Source organism: Scomber scombrus, chromosome 2 (genome assembly GCF_963691925.1).
Source record: "Scomber scombrus chromosome 2, fScoSco1.1, whole genome shotgun sequence".
NCBI classification, from domain to species: Eukaryota; Metazoa; Chordata; class Actinopteri; order Scombriformes; family Scombridae; genus Scomber; species Scomber scombrus.
The window spans coordinates 34,210,318-34,235,119 of NC_084971.1; the positions used below are offsets into that span (position 1 = coordinate 34,210,318).

Consider the following 24,802-nt stretch of genomic DNA (forward strand, 5'->3'; position numbering starts at 1 on the left):
CAGCAGTGTGTTTTTATTGTTTGCAGATGGTAAAAAAACAGTCAGTGTGCAGCATGTTTGCAGAGCTGAAGCCATCAAACAGGAGACGATATGAATCACCTGCAACTCCTGCAGGTTTAACCTGATGCACATACTGTCATTTAAACTGAGAGCAGCTGAAACTTTACTGCTTAGACAAGAGTTTAATTTTTTTTTAAAAGTCACTCATGAACTCCCATAAAACAAAGCTGATGAGACACCAAACACACAATTTGAGACTTCAGCCATGGGAACTCCAAAAAAAAGGAAAGTAAAAGTCAGAAGATTTAATTTGAAACAACTGACAAATACATTTTATTTCCTGTGTGCAGGAAGAAGGTTTGGCCTCATGGTGGCGCCAGAGCGAAGGTTAGAAAAGTCACTAAAATTATTGAAATTGGATGCATATGTGTACGTTTGTGCACTTTTTTATACATATAGTTGTTTACATTTGTTGTTTACATTTTTTTTTTAATTAACCAAACGACCTAAGAAAGATTACCACTACGTTTGATTCCCGGACTTTTAATGCATCATTATTTTTGTAAAATACTCTACGAAAAAGTTGCTGTTTTGGCTTCATGTTGAAAATAATTTAAATTAACGCTACAACAGTTTGTTATCTAATCTATAAAACTATAAAATTTGTCTCCAGACTGATTATTTTAAAGATCTGTAGGTTTTGGGGCTGTTGATGTACCAACCTCCAAAACCTCCAGATATTATTTAGTTTTAATCAAAAGCAAATCTTTACATTTGACAAGCTGGAAATAGAGAATATCTGACTTCTTTCTGTTTGAAAAATGGATGATCAAAATTGCTGTTCGGTTGATTCACAAATTAATTAATCAATTAGCTGTTTTCACACCAATTAACACATCGTCCCGCCACCATTTATTTATCCTCTACATCTTCCTCATTGACAGCGAAAAGCAGAAAACAAGACAGAACTGTTTAAATATTACTTATCATAAATAATAAAAGACAATATGTGGTAAATTATTGGAGCTGCAGTTCGGTCACTTGGCTGTGAAAACATAAAACGTGTAAATATTGAGTCTTACTGTGTGTTTGATGATCTTTCCAACTTAAATTAACTTTAAACTGAAATCAGCAGGAGAGAAAAATCTTCCTTTAAGAGCACTTATCTAACAGGACAGTGTTTATTCTGATTTTACAGTCTGCAGTACACATAGATTTTTTTGAAAAAAAAGAAAAGACAAACATAATCACATGAACAGTACATTTTTTTATGTATCTCATGTTCATTCGACAGCAGCTTAAAAGGTTCCCCAGGTAATAGTTTAGTTATATTGCGACACAGAGCGTAAAAATACATTTATTCTGTATTGAAAAGTGACAACAGCATGACAGAAGGTCACTTAAATTCAGCAAAAAACATTATAAAAATAGTGAGAGATTTTTTTTGTGCCACAATTTTAAATTTCCTGCTTGAACATCGAGTGTTTCCCCACAGAAAAGCCTCCACAACGACATCTGGAGCATGAACGGGACCCCTGAAAACCCAGCTGGTGATCATGTCTTAGTGTTAATGGCTCTTTAAGGCAGGTGAGGTGGTGTCAGTAAAGGGGAAACATTACTGCTGCTGTTACATATTGCATTGATTATTTTAAATTAAAAAGAAAAAAAAGAAAAACATGACAGAAAAGATGAATGAATAAATAAGGCAAATGTGTATTTCTGCATCCGTGTTCAGGGGAAGAATCATTAACAGCTCACAGGAGGATAAAAACTGCCTGAATGACCCAGAAATAAACCCAGACGTCGACTCATGTTGCTCAAAATTAAGTTAAATTAAGTTAGGAAAAAATTATGTTATGAGATTTCCAAAAACTCAAAGCATCACGCCGTCTGTTGGTTAAGGCTCAGGATGGATGGAGAGTCTGACCAGCTTCTAGTCCAGCGGGCTTTGGAAAATGAGTCTGACGCAGCCGGTGTCTCCGCCCAGCGGCTGGATGCAGAACGGGCAGGCGGCGTGGAAGGTGTGGGTGCCGTGCGGCAGCGGGATCTGACTCCAGTACGACGTCGTCTTCTCCGAGCAGACGTGACCGCAGGGGACGAAGGCGTGCGTTGGGGCGCCCGCGTCCACGTAGAGACCCGCCTCGCAGCCCAGCCACAGCGGCACGTAGGGGCCCTGCGTTCGACACATGGGGCACTCCCTCTCCACACACTCCTCCTCCACCTCGGGGTTGCGGCGCCCCCCCCAGCCGTGGTAGCCGTGCACGTGGCCGCAGCGCAGGTAGGCCCACGGCTGCTTCTCGTCCAGAATGTCCTTGCGGCGCAGGCTGGGGAAGGCCAGCGTGTTGAAGCCGACGGGGCACTGCGGCCGGCCGGCGTTCAGCTCCTGCCGCAGCGCCTCCAGGTGTTTGACGGTGGGAGTGTGTGACAGACCCTCGCCGGTCCGCCACAGCAGGGTGGCGCCGCACAGGTCGATGAGCGAGCCATCCACCAGCTCGTTAGACTCAACGTCCACCTGAAGGAGAGACCGCATCTGTTTAGATTAATTTTAAACCTTTGGAGCGTCCTGGTAGCTGAAGCACATGACCACAACATCCATGGTTTGAACTTTTGTTGCAAGCCTTCAATCAATCAATCAATCAATCAATCAATCTTTATTTGTATAGCGCCAAATCACAACAAAGTCATCTCAAGTCACTTTACACATAGAGCAGGTCTAACTGTACTCTTCAGGTTTAATTTTAAAGAGACCCAACATTCCCACATGAGCAAGCACTTGGTGACAGTGGCAAGAAAAAATTCCCTTTAAACGGGAATAAACCGCAGACAGAACCAGACTCAAAGTGGGAGAACATCTGCTTCGACCGGTTGGGGTAGAGAGGAGAGAGAGAGAGGAAGGAGAGAGAAGCACATCTCTCTCCCAGTGGTTCTTGTTTACCACTTCACTTAAAATTGTTCAATAAAGGCAACATGACATGACTTCCTGACTAGCTGCTCTAGATCAGGGGCGCCAACCTCATTTTAGTTCAAGGACCACATAGAAATCTATCAGATCTCAAGTGGGCCAGACAGACATTATTACATTGAGTTATGCTAAAACTGGTTGAAAACTCTTTGATAATGTCCGTTAAAAGATCTGCAGATATGAAGTTTAAAAGCGACTGCTGGTTAGATGCATCATTGTGGTGTTTGGCTCTACCAAAAATTCATCAAAAATCCTGACATCCTAATTATACCTTAAAATCCACACATTTAAGTAAAGTTTACACCTTTACAGCCTTTAGGTTTTGAATACTATTGATGGCACACCAACGATTGTGGATTACCTGAAACCTCCACTCCACCTGTACTTACAATTAAAATGTGAAATGTATTGGTGTACAGTCATGTTTTGTCAGTTGCACACCCACAGACATTGTTAAGTTTTGTTTCTTATAATGCATGACCTAAATAAACAATTATTTCATGTCTTCACACTTCACTGTATTCATGGAGGTTAAGTCATGTCAGTCATGCTGATTCTAACAAGATGAGGATTATGACATTAGTTAAGACTTTGAGTCTGTCTATTCACCCAAATTTCATCAATTTTGTGCGAAGTGTTAATGTTTGTTCAACACCGGGTAGGAGGAGACCACCTAAGTGAGATATATGAAGCTGAGGTTTGTCGTATGTTGTACAGAAAACGACAGAAGTGTTCCTGTAGTTTCATCCACACTCTGTACTTAAATAAATCCTAATATTCAGACCCACAGTCACCCACCTTCTTGCCTCTCTGCTGAGATGATCTGGTCTCCCGCAGCGTGAAGACGTTTCCGCAGACGGAGATTTCCCTCCACAGGCCGGGTTTGGAGTCCTGGATGAAGCCTTGTCTCGGGTGCATCACCAGAACGCCGTTGGTGGTCAGTCCGTCCATCTGACCGTCCTGCATCCTCCACTTGGCCGCCTTCTCCTGTAGACAAAAAAAAAAAAGGGTAGATACTGTTAGTCACGTTTAATCTGTAAAGACACAAGAAACAAGTGACGAATCATCGGCAAGACCGTCCTACCCCGAGGAAGATGTTCTTGGAGGAGTCGAAGCCGGCGGCGTAGATGCGTGCCGTGTAAGGTGGGTGTCTTTGGCAGATGATGCGGCAGGCGAAGCGTGAGATGGTGCTCTGAACCGACGGACCGTCAGCCTGACCCTGACCTCCAGGCAGCGTGTCCGTCACCACGAAGTCGATGGGATTCTCCGTTGATCGCCCGATCTACAAACAAACACAAACAGAAGGTTAGGTTTGACTGTTTCAGCGTCGCCTGCAGGACTCGAGTCATCTCCAGATCATGTATGTTGTCACACCGTGTCAGTCGTTTAATGAAGCGGCCTGCACTGTGTGACCCACTAAGCGTGACTCAAATCAGGTCACATTAGGGCCAAATTACATGAAAGATCCACACAAAAGCACCAGAAACACGGAGAGTCAAGGAGAAAACACATTTTATGTTTGTTGCTTTCTTATAAAATTACTCATTTACAGTTTCGACCCATTTATAGTTAAACCTATTCATTCATCCACTGTTTGTTTACTCTTATGGTTGTAGTTTCTTATTTGCCTTTTTTCTTTTCTTTTTTTCTTTTACTGTTTTGCTATCTTGCTTTATTCTGTTCACACAATATCTGCTTCCTGTCAGTCCTTCCTGGAGGATCAATCCACCATCGATTTCTTCCATTTTTAGGCCATTAAAGGTTGTGGTTTTTTTTTTTATTGGAATCAAAGATGTAAAGATAAAAGACATTGTATTACTGTAGACTTTGTAAAACCCTCTGAGGTAAATGTGTGATGTGTGATATTTGGGCTACATGAATAAAAGTGGACTTATCTCTTACTGCAGTATAAAATATGACCTTTGAGCTCACATTGTTTTGCTTCATCGTCATCATTTTATATAAGACAAAGTCTACAGTGATTGAACACAAGGAAACAAAAAAAAACCCAACCATTTTCTGTTGAGGACGTAAATATTATGTAAATATGAGAAACGGACAGTTTTGAATCAGAGATTTTAACCGACAGTAATGAAAGACTATTTTTAATAATTAATAATTCTTTAAGTTTAGTTTAACCCTTTGTAGGTCACACCAAGAAAGTGCTATTTAAAAATCTTTTTTTGGCTTTTCCTTCCTCTTTGAGGCCATGACAACATAAAACATGGATTTATTCTCTCATTGAGCCTAAATGTGATGTTTTACAGACCTCAACAGACCTCATTCACACCTCATTTGTTCTAAACTTTTTATTTAAAACATGTTAGAGACTCATTCTGTTATTCTTCGTTCGTACCATAACACAATCTGATGGTCTTGCTGTGCATTACATACCTCATACAAGTGCTAAAGATTGCCCCAAAAAGTTAAACGGGTTCAATAGATTTTGGTTTTGACCAGATATCATGACACAAAGTGACCTCTACTAAACAGCTGAGCAGAACTACTGTACGAAGTTTTGCACAATAATATTAAGCCTGAATCTCAGCTCACACTATGAAACTTGATACTCTGTTTATCGGTTATGTCACACCTGATTGCCCTGCTGTTACCCGTTTTCCCGCCACCTCCATCCCCTGACTTCCCCACCCACCAATGCACCTGTTCCTCATTCTCACACTGTGTCCCCAGTATAAACACCGACCCTCATTCACCAGACAGTCTAATGTACTACCCAGGTTTTTAGACTAGAGCCCGTTCTTGTTACTGCCGGCCTCTACTCTCCAGGCCACATTCCTGTATTCCAGAGACGTTACACGGTTACTGATTACTGATAAAAAATGCAGACTGTGCCAGCTCTACTTCCTGGTGATTGTCTCACTCCAGACCTGTGAACAAACACCCAACCACGAACAGTTTAACTTGATATGTTGCTCAGTTTACACCTGCTATAAAAAGGTGACTTGCATCTTATAACGTTATCTGGATAAAGGAAAACAAATGTTAATGCAGCTGGTGTGATGGTGCAAGATCTAAAGGTTTCACATCATTACCACATGTTCAGTTACATTAGTCTGCAGACACTTAAATTACAAAGAAGAGAATAAGTTTGTTTGGTTTAGAGTTTGACACTACACTGTTTTAAACTGTGTCTCTAATCTCTTCTTCTGTACTTGACTTCTTAATATTTTGAGGTCATAAGTGGGTTCACACAGAGAAGTATGGAAACATGAAGCACTATGAGTAGTAGTGGTGGGAATCACCAGAGGCTCCACGATACGATATTATCACGATACTTGTGTCACGATACAATAGGCCTGGGCAATATATTGAAATTATATCGATATCGTGATATGAGACTAGATATCGTAATATTGCGATATGTCATCAGAGTCGTCTTTTCCTGGTTTTAAAGCTGCATTACAGTAAAATATGTAATTTTCTGAACTTAACAGACTGTTCTAGCTGTTCTGTTATTTACCTTTTACCCACTTTGACATTATATCCACATTACTGATGATTATTTATCAAAGATTTCATCGACAGTCATCTCTATAATATTGTTGCAATATCGATATCGAGGTATTTGGTCAAAAATATTGTGACATTTGATTTCGACCATATGGCCCAGCCCTACGATACAATGTTAATGCGATTTTAAATATATTGCGATATGCTGCGGTGTATTGCAATTCATTACCTTTTTTCACCTGCAATTATGTTCCCAAAGGACAAAAAACTTAAATTTTCATTTGCAATTCATTTAATAAAAGATCGATACTTGGCGTCTGTGTATTGATACAATATTGTCATGCAATGCGATACTATGCTGTATCGATTTCCCCCCCCCCCAACCCCTAATGAGAACCTGGATGGTTTCACTCAAAATGGTCAAAAAGTTGAGTGTGTAACTATGGACACTTCTCGCCCTCAACGGACGCCATCTTGGCTCCGTAGCAGAAGGGGAGGGACGAGGACGTTGTAACTACGGTGAACATCGCTGCGTTAAACAAATGTAAATGATAAATGTGTTTTTTACACTAGCTCCACAATTCTGTTGTCACATATAAACCATCAGCAGGTTTATTGGGTTCATTTAACAGTCTGTGATGATTTTGTACCGTAAACAAACATGAATATTAACTCTACGATCTGAGACACAGTGTCAGTTTACATTGGTTTGTTATATTACTTGTTGGTTTATTAATTAGTTATATTCATTCATTTCTCTTTGCCTCTTTCCTGGTCTGGCAAAAAACCTTCTTGTTCTTTTTTTAATGTTGGTTGGAGCATTATCACCACATTGTCCTTACATCCTTTTTTTTTTTTAATCAGTCATGTGTTGTGTAGATAGGTGAAGACATGCTTTAAAACCAAATTTCCAGAGCTATTTGCGGAGCTTGTTTTAAGGTCCCTGTGTGTGTGTGTGTGTGTGTGTGTGTGTGTGTGTGTGTGTGTTTAATCTCTTTACGTTCCAGCTCGTTCCTTATTAACTGCCTTTCATTTGCATATTTAGGACAGAGCAGAACGACATGATCCACAGTCTCCATTTGATTGCAGACATCACATGTTCCGCTTGGATGCTTCCCAATGAGGTGTAGAGATGAATTTAATTTAGTGTGTCCCGGTCTGGTCCTGCTAATCAGACGCTCTTCTCTCATACTTTTCCTCAGTGACTGGATCTGACACAAATGCCTTACATTTATCCCATAACCTCTATCATTAAATCTTAATTTTGTTTCTTAACTTGAGATTTTGCCTTTCTGCCTTACTCTACTTGATTTGCTTTTAATCCATTTTTGGCCAGAAGATCTACTGTTTCATTGCTTTGGATGCCTTTGTCAACTGGTAGCCATAAAAACTGAACACTAAGTCATAATAATTCTGTTTAAAAACTGTAATATTTTATGGATAATATCCTGTCTGCATCTTGAAGTGGTGTGTTTGATACCAGCCTGGGTTGTTCTTTAGTCTGAATGTCGTATTCACAGAGGTTAATTTAATAAATCTAATGTAGAGCTAATAAAATTGCCATAATTTTAAGCACATATACTTTATTCTACCTCTTGTTTTGTATTCTTTGGATTTTTTGACCCATCAGTAAATATCTGTATATAATGCCCACACCTCTCATATAGTGTACTGTTCACATAAACCTGCAAAGTGTATGAAATCTGCTTAGATGTACTTCCAATATGGAGAAACTTAATATTGGTTGAGGCAGTAACTATGATGGAACAACTTGCCTTCTAATTCCTTAGTTACATCTGAAATTACAGTGATTTCTGACCACATGTCTATAACCTTTTATTGTTGGGTCTAAGTCCTCATGGCTCTGCAGATTTGCCCAATAATCATCATCCATTAATTGTAGTTGAAGAGGCTTTTCCTCGACTTCCACCTGACATGTTAACATAGGTATTAACCTGACTGTCCCACAACACAACCTCAATAAGCCTGAAGATGTACAAGCAGCTAATATAATATAGCCAAATACAATGCACCCACTGTCTAGAACCGATCTAATTAAAGTAATATTGTATAAATATCCTTTAAAGCCTTTTAAGTCTCTGTGCTCCTAAAAAACGTCCCTGTCAAGCATCTCATAATATTCTTTCAAGACTTTCTTACATTTATCTTCTATTTTATCAATTTGACTTTTCCATGTGAGCAATACATCAAACCATAATCCTAAAAGTTTGACAGTTTTCATTTTACTTAATCTTTGTCTCTAAATTTCAGGCAAATATCTTCGTTGACTTTCTTGTAACAAAAGACAGTAAGAAGACCAGTCTTCATCTTCACTGGTAGCTTCTTGGACTTTCTTTACAATATTTTATATATTTCTTCCTCTTTTCCTAATTGTGCCATCATCTGCAAAAAAGCGACCTCGAAACATCTGGACTAACTTCATCATCATGGTCGAGAATAGCAAAGGACTAATTACGCTGCCTTGTGGAGACTCGATTTTAACAAGGTATTCCTCTGAAAATGAATTCCCAACATAAACCTGAATAGATCTACCAAATAAAAAAATTCTTTATTTAATTATACACTTTAAAAACCAACACCCATGTTACCTAATTTTATTAAGAGACATTCCTTCCACACCGTGTCATGTGCCTTTTTTCTACATCAAAGAAAACAGCTTCCACACCCTGTTTGTTTGAGCTTTCCTAATGTCAGATTACAGATGTATTAATGGGTTTATAGTACTGCACCTTCTTCTAAATCCACTCAGACATGGTGAGAATAACTTGTTTTTTTCCATGTTGTATATTACTGCTGTTAACATCCCTACCAAGCTCTTGCCTATCTCAGCTATAGGCCAGGTGAGATCTTCTCTTTAGGTCAAGCCCTTTAGTCTCTTCGGTGCCTCCTTTGGTTCTCTGGGTTTCCTGAATGTACCTCAAACATATTTTAACTTGGGGAGATCGTACCTTCCAGTCGGTATCGCCCCAAAGCTTTGGAATAGTCTCCCAATAAGCTTTAATAAGCCTTGGAGACTGTAGACTCATCTAAAACCATCTGTTCAGACAGGCATTCAGGTAGTTTGTGGTATTTCGTGTTTTAACTTGACACCTACATCTGTCCTCTTTGTATGTTTTGTCTGTTGTCTTTATCTCTATATTATTTATTTTTACTGTGAAGCTGTTTGTGCCTATTGTCTATGAAAGGTGCTTTATAAATAATGTGGGAGCCATGTATTTGATTTGGATTAAATGTAATGTTCCTCCCAAATTACTCAGGCTCAGGTTATTTAAGTTCATGCCATTGATCACAGGTGATGCGGATGGAAGGAGACAAACAGTGTTTGACTGTGCTTCGTGTATATTGGGCTATATTTGTTTAGTTTAATGTGAAAAGCTTAATGAAAAGTGATGGACATGGATATTTGGTAAGAAAATGAACGCAGTATATGTGAATCCAGTGGAAAAGACTGAACAGCGTATCATTGATGTTGAGTACACGTCTAAACAAGCCAGTAGCAGCTACAGTGAAGGGCTTAGTCACTGTAAATAAACTTTACTGACTTACTCAGTCCAGGTTTTTTGATCTGAACAATAACTGCTTCTTTCCACACAACTAGAAGCTTATTTTCCTTTCAAACCTTATTACTTAATTTCATTTTGCCAATGCAAACTAACTCAGATAGGCTTACACTGTACAGAATACACTGGCTTCCTCTATGCAGAGGCTCAAGCCAAGGACCAAACTAAGAGCTTTGACATTATTGGAGGGATTTCTTTGTGGGTTTCGTTGTGTTGAGTTTATGCTGTCCTCTCCTGTGTGTGTGTGTGTGTGTGTGTGTGTGTGTGTGTGTGTGTGTGTGTGTGTGTGTGTGTGTGTGTGTGTGTGTGTTTATTGGTTTGTTCAGCCAGTATATGTGTTTAGTTCTGTTAGGTCTGTTAGCCTTATTTTTCAGTAGAGGTTGGTTGACGTCTTTTTTCAAGGGCCCTATAACTCGGTTACCTTCTTTATTGGTATTTGTTGAATCTTTTTGGGAAACTAAACCCAACTTTGAAATGTAGACCTGTGTTTGCTTGTACTTTGACTGCTTGGTCCCTGTCAGCAGGTGTAATTGCACTCAAATGTGATCTGAATTTAATCGGCTCAAACTGACCATATCTAAAAGTGATCGGCTCTCAGCAGGTGTAAAAGCAATCTGTACAGTGTGGCTTTATTCATAAGAGAAAAATCATCCCAGGAAGTTGAAAGGCCACCCAGCTCCGCCTCTTCCTGCCTGATAAAACAAACCCTGTAAAAAATCTACAAATACTAGCAGCTAGAAATCTTCCCTCTGTTCGTGGCAGCAACAGTTTCCTTGATCTGGGACACGACACGCTTGTTGACGAGTCCGCCAACTCCACCCAGCTAATTTGCATATTAAGATCTGATCACAATGTGAGCACAGCTGAGTAAAATAAGGACGCATTTTAATACCAGGTGTGAATGCAAAGACCTCATTGATTAGATGCCTTCCAGATAATGTGTCCAGATACAATCACATTCACGTGCGTTCTCCCATTTCCAGATAACCAGATTCAGTTTGCACGTTAAGGTATAAATGAGGTATCAGGTTGAGCGTGTGGCTGCTACAGACCTGGAACATGTCTGTGTTGCTGTCATGTGTGTACTCCACCACCACCGTCTGCACCCGGGAGAGAGTGTACGATATACTGTGCTGCTCCTTGTTGCTGATCGCCTTTAGGAACACAAAAACACAGAGTCAGAAATGATCCCAGCGGGGTTAAAAATAGCTTTCACCTGTGTGCTGAGCTCTCACCTTGGCAGCCTGAGGTGTGCAGGAAGTGTGGACGGTGCTCGGTTTCACGCCGTTGCTTTTGGTTCTGCGACACAGAGCGAAACGACTCTTCCGCCTCCCCTTATCGCCGCTGGGCAGAGAGCCGTTACACCTGAACAACACGAGATGGAAAGAGTCTTACAAGTTGCACGAAGGTTATCAGGCCATCGACACAACGGCAGGAGAGATCATTTATAAAGTGTTCCATTGCAACGTCTCGTTTGTTGTTTTAAACTGTGCAATGTCAGTGAATGACATTTTAAATGCTAATAAGGGTAAAAAGCAGCTTAGGCCTCCTCTAAAAAGGAAGTCACTGATTCCATGTATTGCTGCACCAACACAATTCCTCTGATTAATTAAAATAAACCTTTATTTAAGAGGACTGATGTTTCATGGTCTTCCTTTCAATGAATCCTGACCGATGCCCACAATCTTTTTATAAACCTTCTACTTTGCATTCGGTTCAGTGAAGGGTTTTTTTTGTGTCCATGTGAATTAGTCAAATTTAAAGGGTTAAAATGTGAAAATAAACGTATTAATAACTTGCACACATTCTTTTTTTGTGCACCCAGCATCAAATTTCTGCTTTTAATCCATTTTGAGAGAATATATTAGAGGATTATGGCAAAAATGTCTAAGTGGTGTAACCATAAAAACTTTGTACCAAATAATTCAACTTGCTTAAAAACAGTAAATTGTCAATAAAACACCATATCAACTAGTTTGGCATGATCTTACATTATAACTTTATATTAAATAAAGGTAATGGAATACAATTGTTCTAAATATTACATTTACTCTGGTAACCATGGAGATCAGGAAACATTTGAAGTCATTATTTGTATAAGTCCACTTAAATACACTGTAGGTGATAAAATATGTAATATGTATCATTCTTTTGTGGTTACACCATTTGACATTTTCGGGAGCATTCAGTCTTACTTTTGGTAAAAAAATGGTGCAAATGTCATTTCAAATGATATAAAACCAACAAAAACACTAAATGTACATTTTAACAAACCTGATGCTGCTTTTAAAACTACTTAAATTTTCGTCAACCCTTATTTGTCACTGACCCATTCACAGATTGAAGTTAACGGTACACTGTTTATTGAACAGGTGGAATATTTTATACACACATAAACATGTGTTAATGTTCTCGTGTCCAAAAAATAGAAACATTTCTGGTTTTAAATGTAAGTATCATCATCCAACCCTACTTTATACTAATGTTGAGTTTCGGTGATGACGGATTGTGCCAGACAGCTTTATTTCAGTTCTGGACACAATAACACAAAAGCAAACAAAAGGTCTGAAACCACAGAGCAGACACAACCCTCCTAACGTCCCTCGACCTCCCTGAACCACAGGCTCGCTCTTGTGTCCACAGTGAAAGGCCTTCAGTCAGGAAGTCAGCCGCATTCTTAGCACCGGTTGACTTTGTCACACGGTCAACTGGATTTAAGCTCAGTTATGCTGCTCAAGAACAACAACAGGGGCACTGGATCTCTCACTATGTGTGCAGGAGGTTTGTGTTCAGGTCCTTCAGGTTCATATTATTATAAATTATAGCTGAACTTGACTTTGTCATTAAAACATATCCTGTGTCATCGGGAAATCGTGAATATGAACATCCAAAGCACAGTTTTACATTCATTTATTGCTATAGACATAATCTTGATATGATTATTGGAGAATTTCAACAACTATTTGCCATCTCACACGGACTGGTGGAAAGTAACTGACATTTACTCAAGTATAATTTTGAGGTACTTGTAGTTTACTGTAGTACAGTTTGAGGTACTTATACTTTACTGTAGTACAGTTTGAGGTACTTGTACTTTACTGTAGTACAGTTTGAGGTACTTGTACTTCACTGTAGTACAACTTGAGGTACTTGTACTTTACTGTAGTACATTTTGAGGTACTTGTACTTTACTGTAGTACAGTTAGAGGTACTTGTACTTCACTGTAGTACAACTTGAGGTACTTATACTTTACTGTAGTACAGTGTGAGGTACTTGTACTTTACTGTAGTACAGTTTGATGTACTTGTACTTTACTGTAGTATAGTTTGAGGTACTTGTACTTTACTGTAGTACAGTTTGATGTACTTATACTTTACTGTAGTACAGTTTGAGGTACTTGTACTTTACTGTAGTATTTCCATGTGATGCTACTTTCTGCATCTCAGAGGGAAATATTGTACTTTCTACTCCACTACATTTATTTGACAGCTTTAGTTACTTTTCAGATGAAGATTTGACACAATGGATAATATAACAAGCTTTATAAATACAACACATTGTTAAAGATGAAACCAAAAAGCAGTGTGTAGTCGGCTCACATTTCAGATGTCTATGAGTTGTTAACAGCTCCACCAAATACTGATTTTTCCCTCTAAACTTCTCACATGCTTTCATTTCAAATAAATGTTCAAATGAACCAATATTTCAGCAAAAATCAAAGATTAGAGAAAAAGTCCAAAAACTGAAAACACATTTGTGTATCAGAACTTAGCTTGTTCTTCTTTCCTCTCCCATTAATCATCTCACCACCCCTCACATTTATCTGCTGACCCTTTGGAGGGGCCCCACCCCTAGGTTGGGAACCACTGGACTAAACTAGCTAACTGTATATAAAGTAGTGTAAACTAGCTCCACCTCCAGCAGCTACAACAGTAACATGCTGCTCTAACACTGATGCTTCACTATTAATAATCTAATGATTATTGGATTGTTAATCAAACAAGACATCTGATATCTGAGAAACTATGACTATGGCTTTTTTTCACCTTACTTTTATCTGACACTTGATCTGTACCACAGATAAGAAGGCAAACAAGAGTATTTCCCACGTAATGTTTCTTTAACAGGAAACTGTGGGGCAGAAAAAATGCTGATTAGCAGTTTCAGTACAGATTGAACAGCAGGATATTGCGGTTACGAGTTTAACAAATCATCCATCTGATAAACAACAGCTTTAATTGAACTACATTTATTCGCAGATTGTCATGTAGAGCACTATTCTCGCCCTGAAAGCTGAACGTTATTGGAACTTTAATTAAAAGTGGGTTTTAGCTGAAGGTTATCTTCAGAGCCAGACTGCTACCGACCGCGGGTCAAGTAAACATTTGAGTTCAGTTATGAGTCGAGCCATTCTTTCACAGGATAATGCAAACTTCCTGTGTTTCAGATAAAGTGACAGCCACCTCCTCTCTTACACAAACTCAGACCACCCCCCCGACTCCACTGTGGCTCCGCTATATGACACCAAACACCAGGCCTCAGTGAGGAAACCTCTGTTTTCTCAAACTGTACAGCTCTTGAAAATTAAACCTTATGACCAATGTAAGTGGCAGTTACAGGGTCTCCCAGACGATTTAATTTCACATGTGGACACAATAATAAAAGCAAAAAAAAGCAAACAAAAGGTCCGAAAACCACAGTGGCCACAACTTTCCTGACGCCCCTCAACCTCCACGAACCACAAGCTTTCCCTTTCTCAGCACTTTGAACTGGATTTAGGCTGAGTTGTGCTGCTCCCTGAACAAAAAGTACTGGATTGAATTTCACACTGTACATAAAAATGCTGTAAGGCGCACTGAGCTCAAAAAGGATTTTGTTAAATCTAATTTATGTGGACAGACTTTACTATGTTCAAATGCTCTAACAACAAAGAGTGTGACATACTTAGAGGAACACACAAAGAGTCAGGTCAGAGTTTTAGGGGTTTTGAGACCAATAATGGTACAAATGGTAAATCACTGTAAATGGCTGTGATGGTGTAAGTGTGTCAGGAGACCCTAAAGTCAGGATTCATTCTCTGTCATTGATTATCTGTATCTGATTTCATGGAAATCCATTCAATATTTGCTAATATATTTAATAGAAAACCAAAAATATAAACCTACTGGTGGTACTGGAGGTAAAATCATATGATCACCAAAGTTTTAGGGCTTTAAGACCAAAAATGGAAATGGCTGCGATGGTTTCATGTGTGTCAGGTACCAGATTTCATAACAATCCATCTAAATAGTTGTTGAGATATTTCATAGAAGACCAAAAATATAAACCTGCTGGTGGCACTGGAGGCAAAGTTAAGAAGATCACCTAAGTCAATAAGATTCGTCCTCTGGGGGAAATGAATGTTTGGGCCAGATGTCATGACCATCCATCTAATGGTTGTTGTTGTAGACAACACGGCAGTCCTTGGTGACAAACTGCTAACATGGCGTTTGGACAACAAGGGAAGTCTACGGCACAGAAAAATAAATTATATCTAGTTTTGAATACACACACAGTACCTGTTGGTAGATCAGTTCATTGTTGGTTTGGCACCATACATGAGATCCTTTAATTTCAAAAGCATCCATTAACTAAAGCTGTCAAATAAATGTAGTGGAGTAGAAAGTTCAATATGTCCCTCTGAAATGTAGAAAGTAGCATCACATGGAAATACTACAGTAAAGTACAAGTATCTCAAAATTGTACTACAGTAGAGTACCTGAGTAAATGTACTTAGTTACTTTCCACCACTGTCCGTGTGAGATGGCAAATAATTGTTTAAATTCCCCAATTATCATATCAACATTCATTTATTTCCATTAATAAATGAATAATTAGTAGTTGTTAGTCGCAGCCGTGGACCTCCATGTGTATCACAGAGATGTAAAAAGGCAAACAGCACTATTTATAAAGAGGAAATACTCAAGTGAAGTACCTCCAGGTGTATTTAAGTACAGTCCTTGAGTAAATGACCTTTTAGACCGGAGATGAGTGACTATCTTACCCGAGCACAATGAGCTCTCCATATTTGGCGGGTCCTTTGGTGGAGGCGGGGGAGGTGGAGATGTTTTCCTGACCGGGCGAAAACATCTGTGCGGCCTTCAGAGGGAATAACGGCGAGGATTAAAGTTCCTCCGTCGCCCTCAGAGAGTCTCCATCAGCGCACGAAAACAGCAACACATCACCTGCAGATAGGGAGTTAAAAAAAGAGGAAGTTTCAACAGGTGGAACCACAATGAACCATGTTTCTGAAGAGCTCTTTTGACATCATAGAGTTTACATTATGGGTAAACACGCAGTCAGAGAAGGCGTTTCATGTAAAATTTAAAACACCCTTCAGACAGTCATACACACACACACACACACACAAAGGTTTCAACACAACACCATTCATTACTACAATACACCCACACTGTCTTTGTCCTGGGAGCTGGGAGCAACAGTGGCAGACAAAGTATGTATTCAGTCCGGCACACTGAGTGGGGTTGTTAGGTGTAAAACGGGGCTGTTTGCGTCCGTGACGTGGTGACTCACTTAGCAGCACACTGGAGCTGATGTTATAATCCTTTGTACCACGAAAAAAAAAACCCACAAAAAAACAAGCTGAGCATTCATTCAGGAGCCTGATTCTGATGTACTGACATGGAAATGGGGATCGAAGGGGACTCAATGTCATCATAAATCTACAAGTTACACAACTGATGGTTTTGTTGTGACTAACTCTGAACTTTAAGTAAAAAAGACTCATAATATATATATTCTCCTAGCTGTTGGAGACACTGTGGGTCAACAGACACAGAAACTATAAAACATTCTGGTCTTGCCAAGTCCTTTCTTCTTAGAGGATCATAAAGTACAGTTCAGCTTTTTGTTCACACTTAATGGGCGAGTAAGTCCACACTAATGTTTTCATTTTAAAACATCCATACGACTGTTTAATTACCATTTCAGAAATAATCTCGGTCCATGGAAATGCACATCATTTGACTGTTTACATACACTGGGCATTGGCGTGCTGGTGTAAAAACAACAGCTACAAGCATGGACAACAAGGTCAGCAGCACCTGAACTGTAATTAATTATCCATCTTGAACTAACCACTGGTGGTCAAGGCTGACGTTTGTCCTCAGTGTAGGACACATTGTGACTTTTGAGACCCAATCAGGAGGCGAACGTGGGTGTTTTCATCATTGTTTTCACAGGTCTCTGTTTCTGCCCATCCAGACTAAGTTATCAAACTAAAACAGGGTCAACAGCATTTTCAAAAGTCTTGGTTTTAAGGGTTTGAATACGCTGATATACAGTAGCAAAACAAAAACGTCTTTTGGAAAGAGATGAAAACAATATTAGGATATGAGGAACTATCCAAAACATGTACTGTCCTATAATTAGCAATCTTACACAGGAAAACATTCAAGGCAAAGACCAGTATCTGATTAAGATTTTCCTTGCAGCCTTAAAAAAAAGCTATTACAAGGAAATGGCCCAAAGCGGACCCCACCCCCCACTCAGAGGTATTGGCTGGACACTACTGAAGAGATTCACATTATGGAGAGACTCACACATACTATAAAAACACAACAATCCACATGTGAAGACAAATGGAAAAAACTGACCATCTATAAGGCCCATCACAAAGATTGAATGGATTTATCCTCATGATAGAGATCATGGATCATTGTTAACTGACACTATGTTCTCTCTGTTTGTTGTGTTGTACAAATGTGAAACCTAATAAACCATAAGTATATATATATATATGTTTTAAAACTAAACTAAAATGTCTCCCAGCCCTGACAGTATTGCACAGCTCATCACACTGAGTGTAAGGGTCTTTGTAACACAACCACTGGTGTGCTCATCAATAAATAAAGAAAGTTCCCAGCAGATTAATTTCATGCAGGCAAGTGAATAAACAGCACAGGAGACTCTTTTACATTTTACACGTCTGGGCATTAAAGGTTCTCTGAGAACTGTGCGATATCAATTCAAGAAGGAAGACGTCCAAGGAAGAAAGAGTTTTCCTTGGAGTACAAAATTAATGAATGATCTCTATTATCATTATAATCAGGTACATTGAAAGATCACATGGATTCTCCCTATATAGTTAGAACAAAACAAATAAATAAACGCTGTACCAGAAAAAATACAGAGGTTGAATGTTATAAATATTAATCTAAATCTTTGTGCTTATAAACTGTGTCCATGGTAGCAGACAGTAGTCATGTTCCTGTAATTAAATAGTTTGCTTCTGTTTTTGTCTGATTTTCATGATAATATCCTGGCTGCTATTGATGAGATGACAAACCCAAGCTGTACAGCAGAAAAAATCGAGGCAGATTTAGATGTTCCACTGAGCCTGACTGGTATACGCCGTGCCAGCAGAAACCTGGGGTGGAAATTAAAAAAGACCTGATTCTGCTGAAAGATAAAAAGACCGCCAACAAAGATGCAAGACTACGGCAACTCTTCAGTGGGTCGAGTCTGAGGAGACGTGGCATGAAGCAGCTCTGGAGCACCATGCCAGGCTTAGTTTCCACAGAGAGGAGCCCTTTGTTGCCAAACCACAGCCCAAATATCCTTTAAAGCTCCATGATGACTTCACGACATGGTGCAGGTCCTACGGTCATCTTTTGAGGGAATCATGGACAGAAAACTACAGAAGTTGCAGCACCTCACATCAGGGGGCATTTTGGGTCGGATCATCACTTCTTCCAGGACGATGATCTAAAGGTGTGCTTTGGATTGGATCATTGTCCTGCTGCTGAATCTACAGAGCGTTGAAGGGGTGAAAACTCGGCAAGAATCACCGCATTTGAATCCTATCGAGCTTGTTTGGCACTCAATGAAAGACTTCATTGGTAAGGAGGCTAAACCGGGAACAAAACAGCAGCTTGTCTGAGCCATTGAAGTCTTTTGGGAGATGAGACTTACCCAAGAAGATCTGTAATAGAGTTATCACAAGCTTATCAAAAGCACTGAGGCTGGTTGTGCAGAACAAAGGAGGGCACAGTGGAAAATTAAATTCCCAACGGGTTCCTTCTGAATAACAGTGTGCCGTTGTATGCTGTCATTTTAATTGTTTATAGCTTCAACTGGTATAAAATAAACACAATAAAACTTTTGCCTATGTCTACTGTGTTCCTATTATCTCAGAAGTTGGAAGATGGAGCTGGTTAGCCATTGACCATTGGTGAGGTTCTTCCGACTTTCCGAATCAGAAATCTGGCGTTCCAATTGAAATTTCCAACTAGGAACTCAGATATTCCAACTTCCGAGTACAAATGGAAGGCACCAATATTTCCTAATGATCCACTAACTGATTAATTGACTAATTGTTAGATCTCCAGTTAATGTGATATGTTTATTGTATTTGTTTAATAGCACAAAAGTTGGAGTTGGTACGTTTGCATTGTTTGTACCAATGACGCCAATGAGAAAGTTGCTCTTAAAAATCCACCATGAACCATCTAAAACACACTTTTTTTATCGCCTTAATAACTCAGTGCTGTTGAGGACCAACGCTAACCAATTTCCTGGAGAAAACCGAGCCATGTTGATCAGGAAATCTTGTGGTTCAGCAGCTGAAAGACGTTTAGAGAAGCCCCCCGACCAGCCTCAGAGCTTATTTCACCGGCCATGAATACAGCCAGTGAAGCGCTGGCTGCACAGAGACCCATTCACCGCCTGTAACTGGACCCCAGATAAGGAGGACAACTTCTAAAAAGTGACTTCACTCCTCCGAAAACAAGCGTTCTTTTGTTCGTCTTTCCTGCTCGTGACGGAGCGACGCAGCGAGGTGAATCACACCGTGGCTCGAACTGATTTCATCCCTCCCTGTGATTCGTCTAATCGGCCTGAACGACAACAAAGCTGCAGAGTTTCATGTACATTTAAACCTTTGACTTCATTTATTGGCAACATCTGTACTTATACTTATACTATACTTATCTTTGAGTTTAGACAGTGGAAATAAAAGCTGACTGCACATCATTAGGCCTTGATGGATGTCTGAACTTCACTGAATGCTTTCCTGCTCAGTAATGTTTTCCTCTTTCATTTAATGCAACAGAGAAAATCACATTATAACTCAGCTGTGAATGTGCTGAGTCTGACCTTTTTTAACCTACAATCAAACTGCCATTTAATATCCATAAGCGTTAACTAATTCTTCCCTTTGGAGGACAGTTTTCTTTGGACACTGTGAGAGTTAACCCTGACAGATGGTGAGCGGTGGTGAATTTCAGCTTCTTGAATTATTTACCGTCAGAGGAAGCAAACAACACGACCGAGCTCGCTAACATGACCTGGTGTGAACAACACGCTGGTTAATGGAAAGACAGATGCCAGCTAACGTCCTTCATGGAGGACTATGATAACACAAAATGATATTAAGGTACTATGATTTTACTTTTATTTTTGACTGTCTGTTTTGAGATATTTATTACATTAGTACATGTTACAATACTGGATCAGAGCAGCTTATTTTATTTTATGTTTTACACATGTGCATTGAACATAAAGGTTTGTACTATCCACTGTGTGCAGACCTATTAATAATAAAAAAAATAATAATATGGTTGATTTATAAAGCACCTAACAGAGAAAACTCTAAAAACAATGAATGTTTGTAAAACTTTCCTCGAGCCTCGAAAAGGTTTTTTAAAAGTTCACAACATCATCACAATGTAAAGTCTGTGGGCCGAGCGGAGAGAAATTCTTATAGGATTGAATGGGCGCCATTTTGGGTCCAGTATCCAACTCTTATAATACATCCATATGAAGAACACAACGCCTACAGGTGGAGGAACGCTCTTTGGAGGGATGAGATATAGGTGCAAAAAAGTGTGTCTAAAGTCAGAGTTCGGCCAAATATTGTGTATGGCGAGGCAGAGTAGTGAGTGTACAGACCCTGTAAACAAAGGCCTGGTTTACACCTGATATTAACCTGCGTCTCAGGTGATCCGATCAGCTGATCACACCTGTCTCTATTATACGTCTCCAGCTGACTTCTTGGAGAGTCTATAGTGAAAAAGGTACAGTGAGCTTTAATGTGTCGATGTGCTCATAAATCAAACATGTGACTGTCTCTGGCGACTCTACTCGGTTTGGTACCAGGTACGTCGTTTTCCATTACTTCATAGTACCTCCTCAACATGGGCGGGGTTGTCTGCCACCACACAAGGAACGTCTGCACCTCGTTGAAGGTCCACGGTGTAGTTTTGCTCAAAGGAGCCATGTTAACTCATGTGAAACTCGCTGGAACTGTTGTTGCCGGTATTTAAAAATGGCAGGTTTTGATTCTTGTATGGGAAGTTGAGCTCATGACTCTTCCAGTGACGACACTCTCTGACTAATCAACAGCCGGCAGTCTGTTGACGTCACATTTTAGTATCGGCTCGGTTCGCTTGGAACCTTGTCTACTAAAAAAGCACCAGGTATCAGGTACTATCCCCAATGGAAAAGCAAAAAAAACAGAGTAGAGTCGAGTCGAGTAGTGCTAGAACTGTATAGTGGAAAAGCCCCATAAGTGTTCCAGACACAGTCGAGGTTGTGAGTCTTGTTTAAGTGCTGACACTGAAGGAGGGCTTAACCAACCGGGTGTGCCATCACATCAGATCTGAAGAGGAAATACCCCCCCCCCAATCACCACCACCACCAGGGCCCACACACAAACACACACACACACACACAAACACAAACACATTCCCACACAAAACTAGACTAACCCAGTTCACCGTGGCAACAGAAAGTGATAAAGCGATAAAGAGTCTGTGGCTGCAAAATGTCTGCGAGACGACTGTCAAACACATCAAACTACTGCCTTGATAAGACAGGAAGGGTGTGTGTGTGTGTGTGTGTGTGTGTGTGTGTGTGTGTGTGTGTGTGTGTGTGTGTGTACACTATATACACACTCTTATTTGTATTTAAACACAGTTTCCCTGAACCCTTCTGACTGCGGTACTCCAAAGGGAATCCTTTACATTCTGTCTATTGTTATTTTTATCATTATAATTATTCATGACTGTGTCCATCAGTTGGTTCCTAATGAGTTAATATTATTGTTTTCGGTTCCTTTTTTTAGTTTTACAAAATACCAAATGTGGATTCATCCGCCGCTGAAAATAGTCCCCAAGAAATGCTTCTATGTCCTACTTTTTTGACTAAAGTTTGCTTTAAAAACTACAGTATGCAGCTGTTTGCAGAGACGACTTTACTTTAATTACATATTATTTACTTCATTACTCATTCTAAACCCATTTTAAATATAAAACTTTATATCTGTGACCACTTTTAAAAGGTTAACGGTTTTAAGTAAGAACCAAAACGCCTAATGTATCACCTTGAACATCAGTTTTTTATTATTATTTTAAGTGACCCTGCATATATTTGGTGTATTGTGACATTTATCCAAATTTAAATACATCCTCATATCCTTAATATTACCGATAATGATTTCCACAGTTTAAACAGTGAGCATCCAGACTAAACTTCCTCCAGGGTTTAGGTCAACATTTGCGTGTGGAGAGAGAGAGAGAGAGAGAGAGAGAGAGAGAGAGAGAGAGAGAGAGAGAGAGAGAGAGAGAGAGAGAGAGAGAGAGAGAGAGAGAGAGAGAGAGAGAGAGAGAGAGCGAGTTGACCCGTCTTACAGGCTTTTTAATGCGAGTGGACAGTTGGATAACAAAAAGAAAACGGACAAATTTGAAGTTTGAAACGGGGGGGAACAAAGGCAGCGTCTGCAGGGACAGATGCTCCAGCAGGATGGTGCATGCTAATCAGTTTGTGTGTCCGGAACAAAAGGAGGGCAGCTGGGCTACTCGGAGCCGGACAGACCCGCCTGTCAACCAGCACCGCTGCTGGAGCCCTGCTTAGGATAATATATAACACACACACACACACACACACACACACACACACACACACACACACACACACACACACACACACACACACACACACACACACACACACACTGTCCCTGGAGTCATATTTATCATGTCTCTATGGTGGGTTTATAAAGTAAGATAAGCTAAGAATTCTGTAAAATGACACAAAGAAAAACATGAATTTTAGAGCTGAAACACTAATCTAATAATCAGAATCTAGTAATAATTATTCAAGCAAGTATTTTAAGGTTTTGACTTCTTAAATATGAGGATTTCCTACTTTTCTTTGTCTTAAATGACAATAAACTGAATATATTTGGCTTTTGGACATTTCAATATGAAACATTAGACTCTGGTGTTTCAAATTTTACTGTTAAAATAACAAATAATCGATTAATTGATCATGAAACTATGCCGACAATACCACAAATGAGCTAAAAGTAATAATACAGACTCTCAGATACGTTGTGGCTTTAATTGCTTTAAGGATTACATTAAGTAGTTTCTATAATGGGATTGTTTGTGGTGTATGGAAAGGAAAAAAAGTAGTTATTCGCCATTTATGATTAAAAAAAAGGAACTTTTAGGAACTTGTTTTAAGGTTAAAGGACAGTTTCACAGTTTATCAAGTGTGTCTTAAAACAGTATATTCCTCTCTGTATTCCTCCTGTTCATACTGACTATTAAAACCTTCTAATGTGCTTTCAATGTAAAGTGATGGAGGACTGTATCACAGTGTTTCCACACAATCATTATAAAGTAGATGATCAGCTTCTATTGAGCTTCATCAGTGTGAGTTAGTCATATCAAGTGATATCTGACACATTTACAGTCTTTTTAGCATCAAATCCCCTCTTAGTGTTTCCCTGTTGAGCTTCTAAAAACACTGTAACTATGAAACATTAAAAATGAAGATTTGACTCGTATTAGCTTCAGATTAAACTATTAAATACTTTTTTTTTTTTTTACACAGAAAGAAGACTTCTGGACTAATGGTCAGTATGAACAGGAGGAATAATTACAGCAAGTAAACAGGTTTTACAAGCTCCTGACTGTTGTTTGTTAAACAGGCTTTGAACTAAATGTGTGTTTAAAGTTAAATAAATGGAGGAAGTGTTGTGTAATATCGTTATTACAATAGTCAGCATTTATGATTTAGATGAGTGATGCATTTTTTTAAAACAGCCCATTTCTTTTTATAACTAGTTTCTTTTACAGCATAACTCAGTCTATTGTTGCCACATTGTACAGTTCAGTTTAACAATGAAGAAAAACTATCTTTTATCTACTTACCAAAGTTACAAAATGTCCAAACGCAGCTTTCCTCCCCGGTTGCCGACAGGGTTTGACGTGTATTTGGTTGTTTTTACGCGTTTTACCGGTAAAAGCCTGACTAACCCGAGAACTGTGACAGCAGCGTTTCCTTTCCTCTCTACACTGAAATCAGCTTTCAGCATCCTGAGCGAGACCAACACAACCAACACAAAAAAAAAAAAAATCCTAGGATAGCGAGGGAACAGCCCGCCCTACTCTGCCTCTGATTGGCTAGGAGTGGTTGCCGTCATTGGTTGGATTGGTTGGTGTTCGATTAAGAATTTTACGATAAGCCAATCAGAAGGCAGAGTAGAAGCGGGCCTTACGTCGCCATCCTAGGACACGTAACGTGCTGTGTTCACGTACTGTTTGGATTGTGGCTTTTCCTGAGTTGGGAAATCGTTTTTTTACGATTTTGGTGCGTTCATGAGCTTTTAAATCGTGGAAACAATATAGATATGTGTTGTATTTTGTTCTAGACGTTGCTGCACCACTACACTCCCTAAAACAATTAAAATACTGCGTTACTTCACTTATTTTAAGGGAA

General features: G+C 39.5%; 1 protein-coding gene across 1 annotated transcript; it reads right to left on the minus strand.

Annotated features, from left to right (window-relative positions):
- Positions 1-378: 378 nt before the first annotated feature.
- LOC133999939 (E3 ubiquitin-protein ligase pellino homolog 1-like) lies at positions 379-24,358 on the minus strand. Its single transcript, XM_062439290.1, has 7 exons — positions 24,235-24,358; positions 16,059-16,239; positions 11,250-11,379; positions 11,067-11,168; positions 4,047-4,244; positions 3,761-3,949; positions 379-2,512 (listed from the first exon to the last, which is right to left on the minus strand). The coding sequence occupies exons 2-7, from the start codon at positions 16,142-16,144 to the stop codon at positions 1,934-1,936; spliced, it is 1,284 nt and encodes a 427-aa protein (XP_062295274.1). The 5' UTR covers positions 16,145-16,239; positions 24,235-24,358; the 3' UTR covers positions 379-1,933.
- Positions 24,359-24,802: the final 444 nt, after the last annotated feature.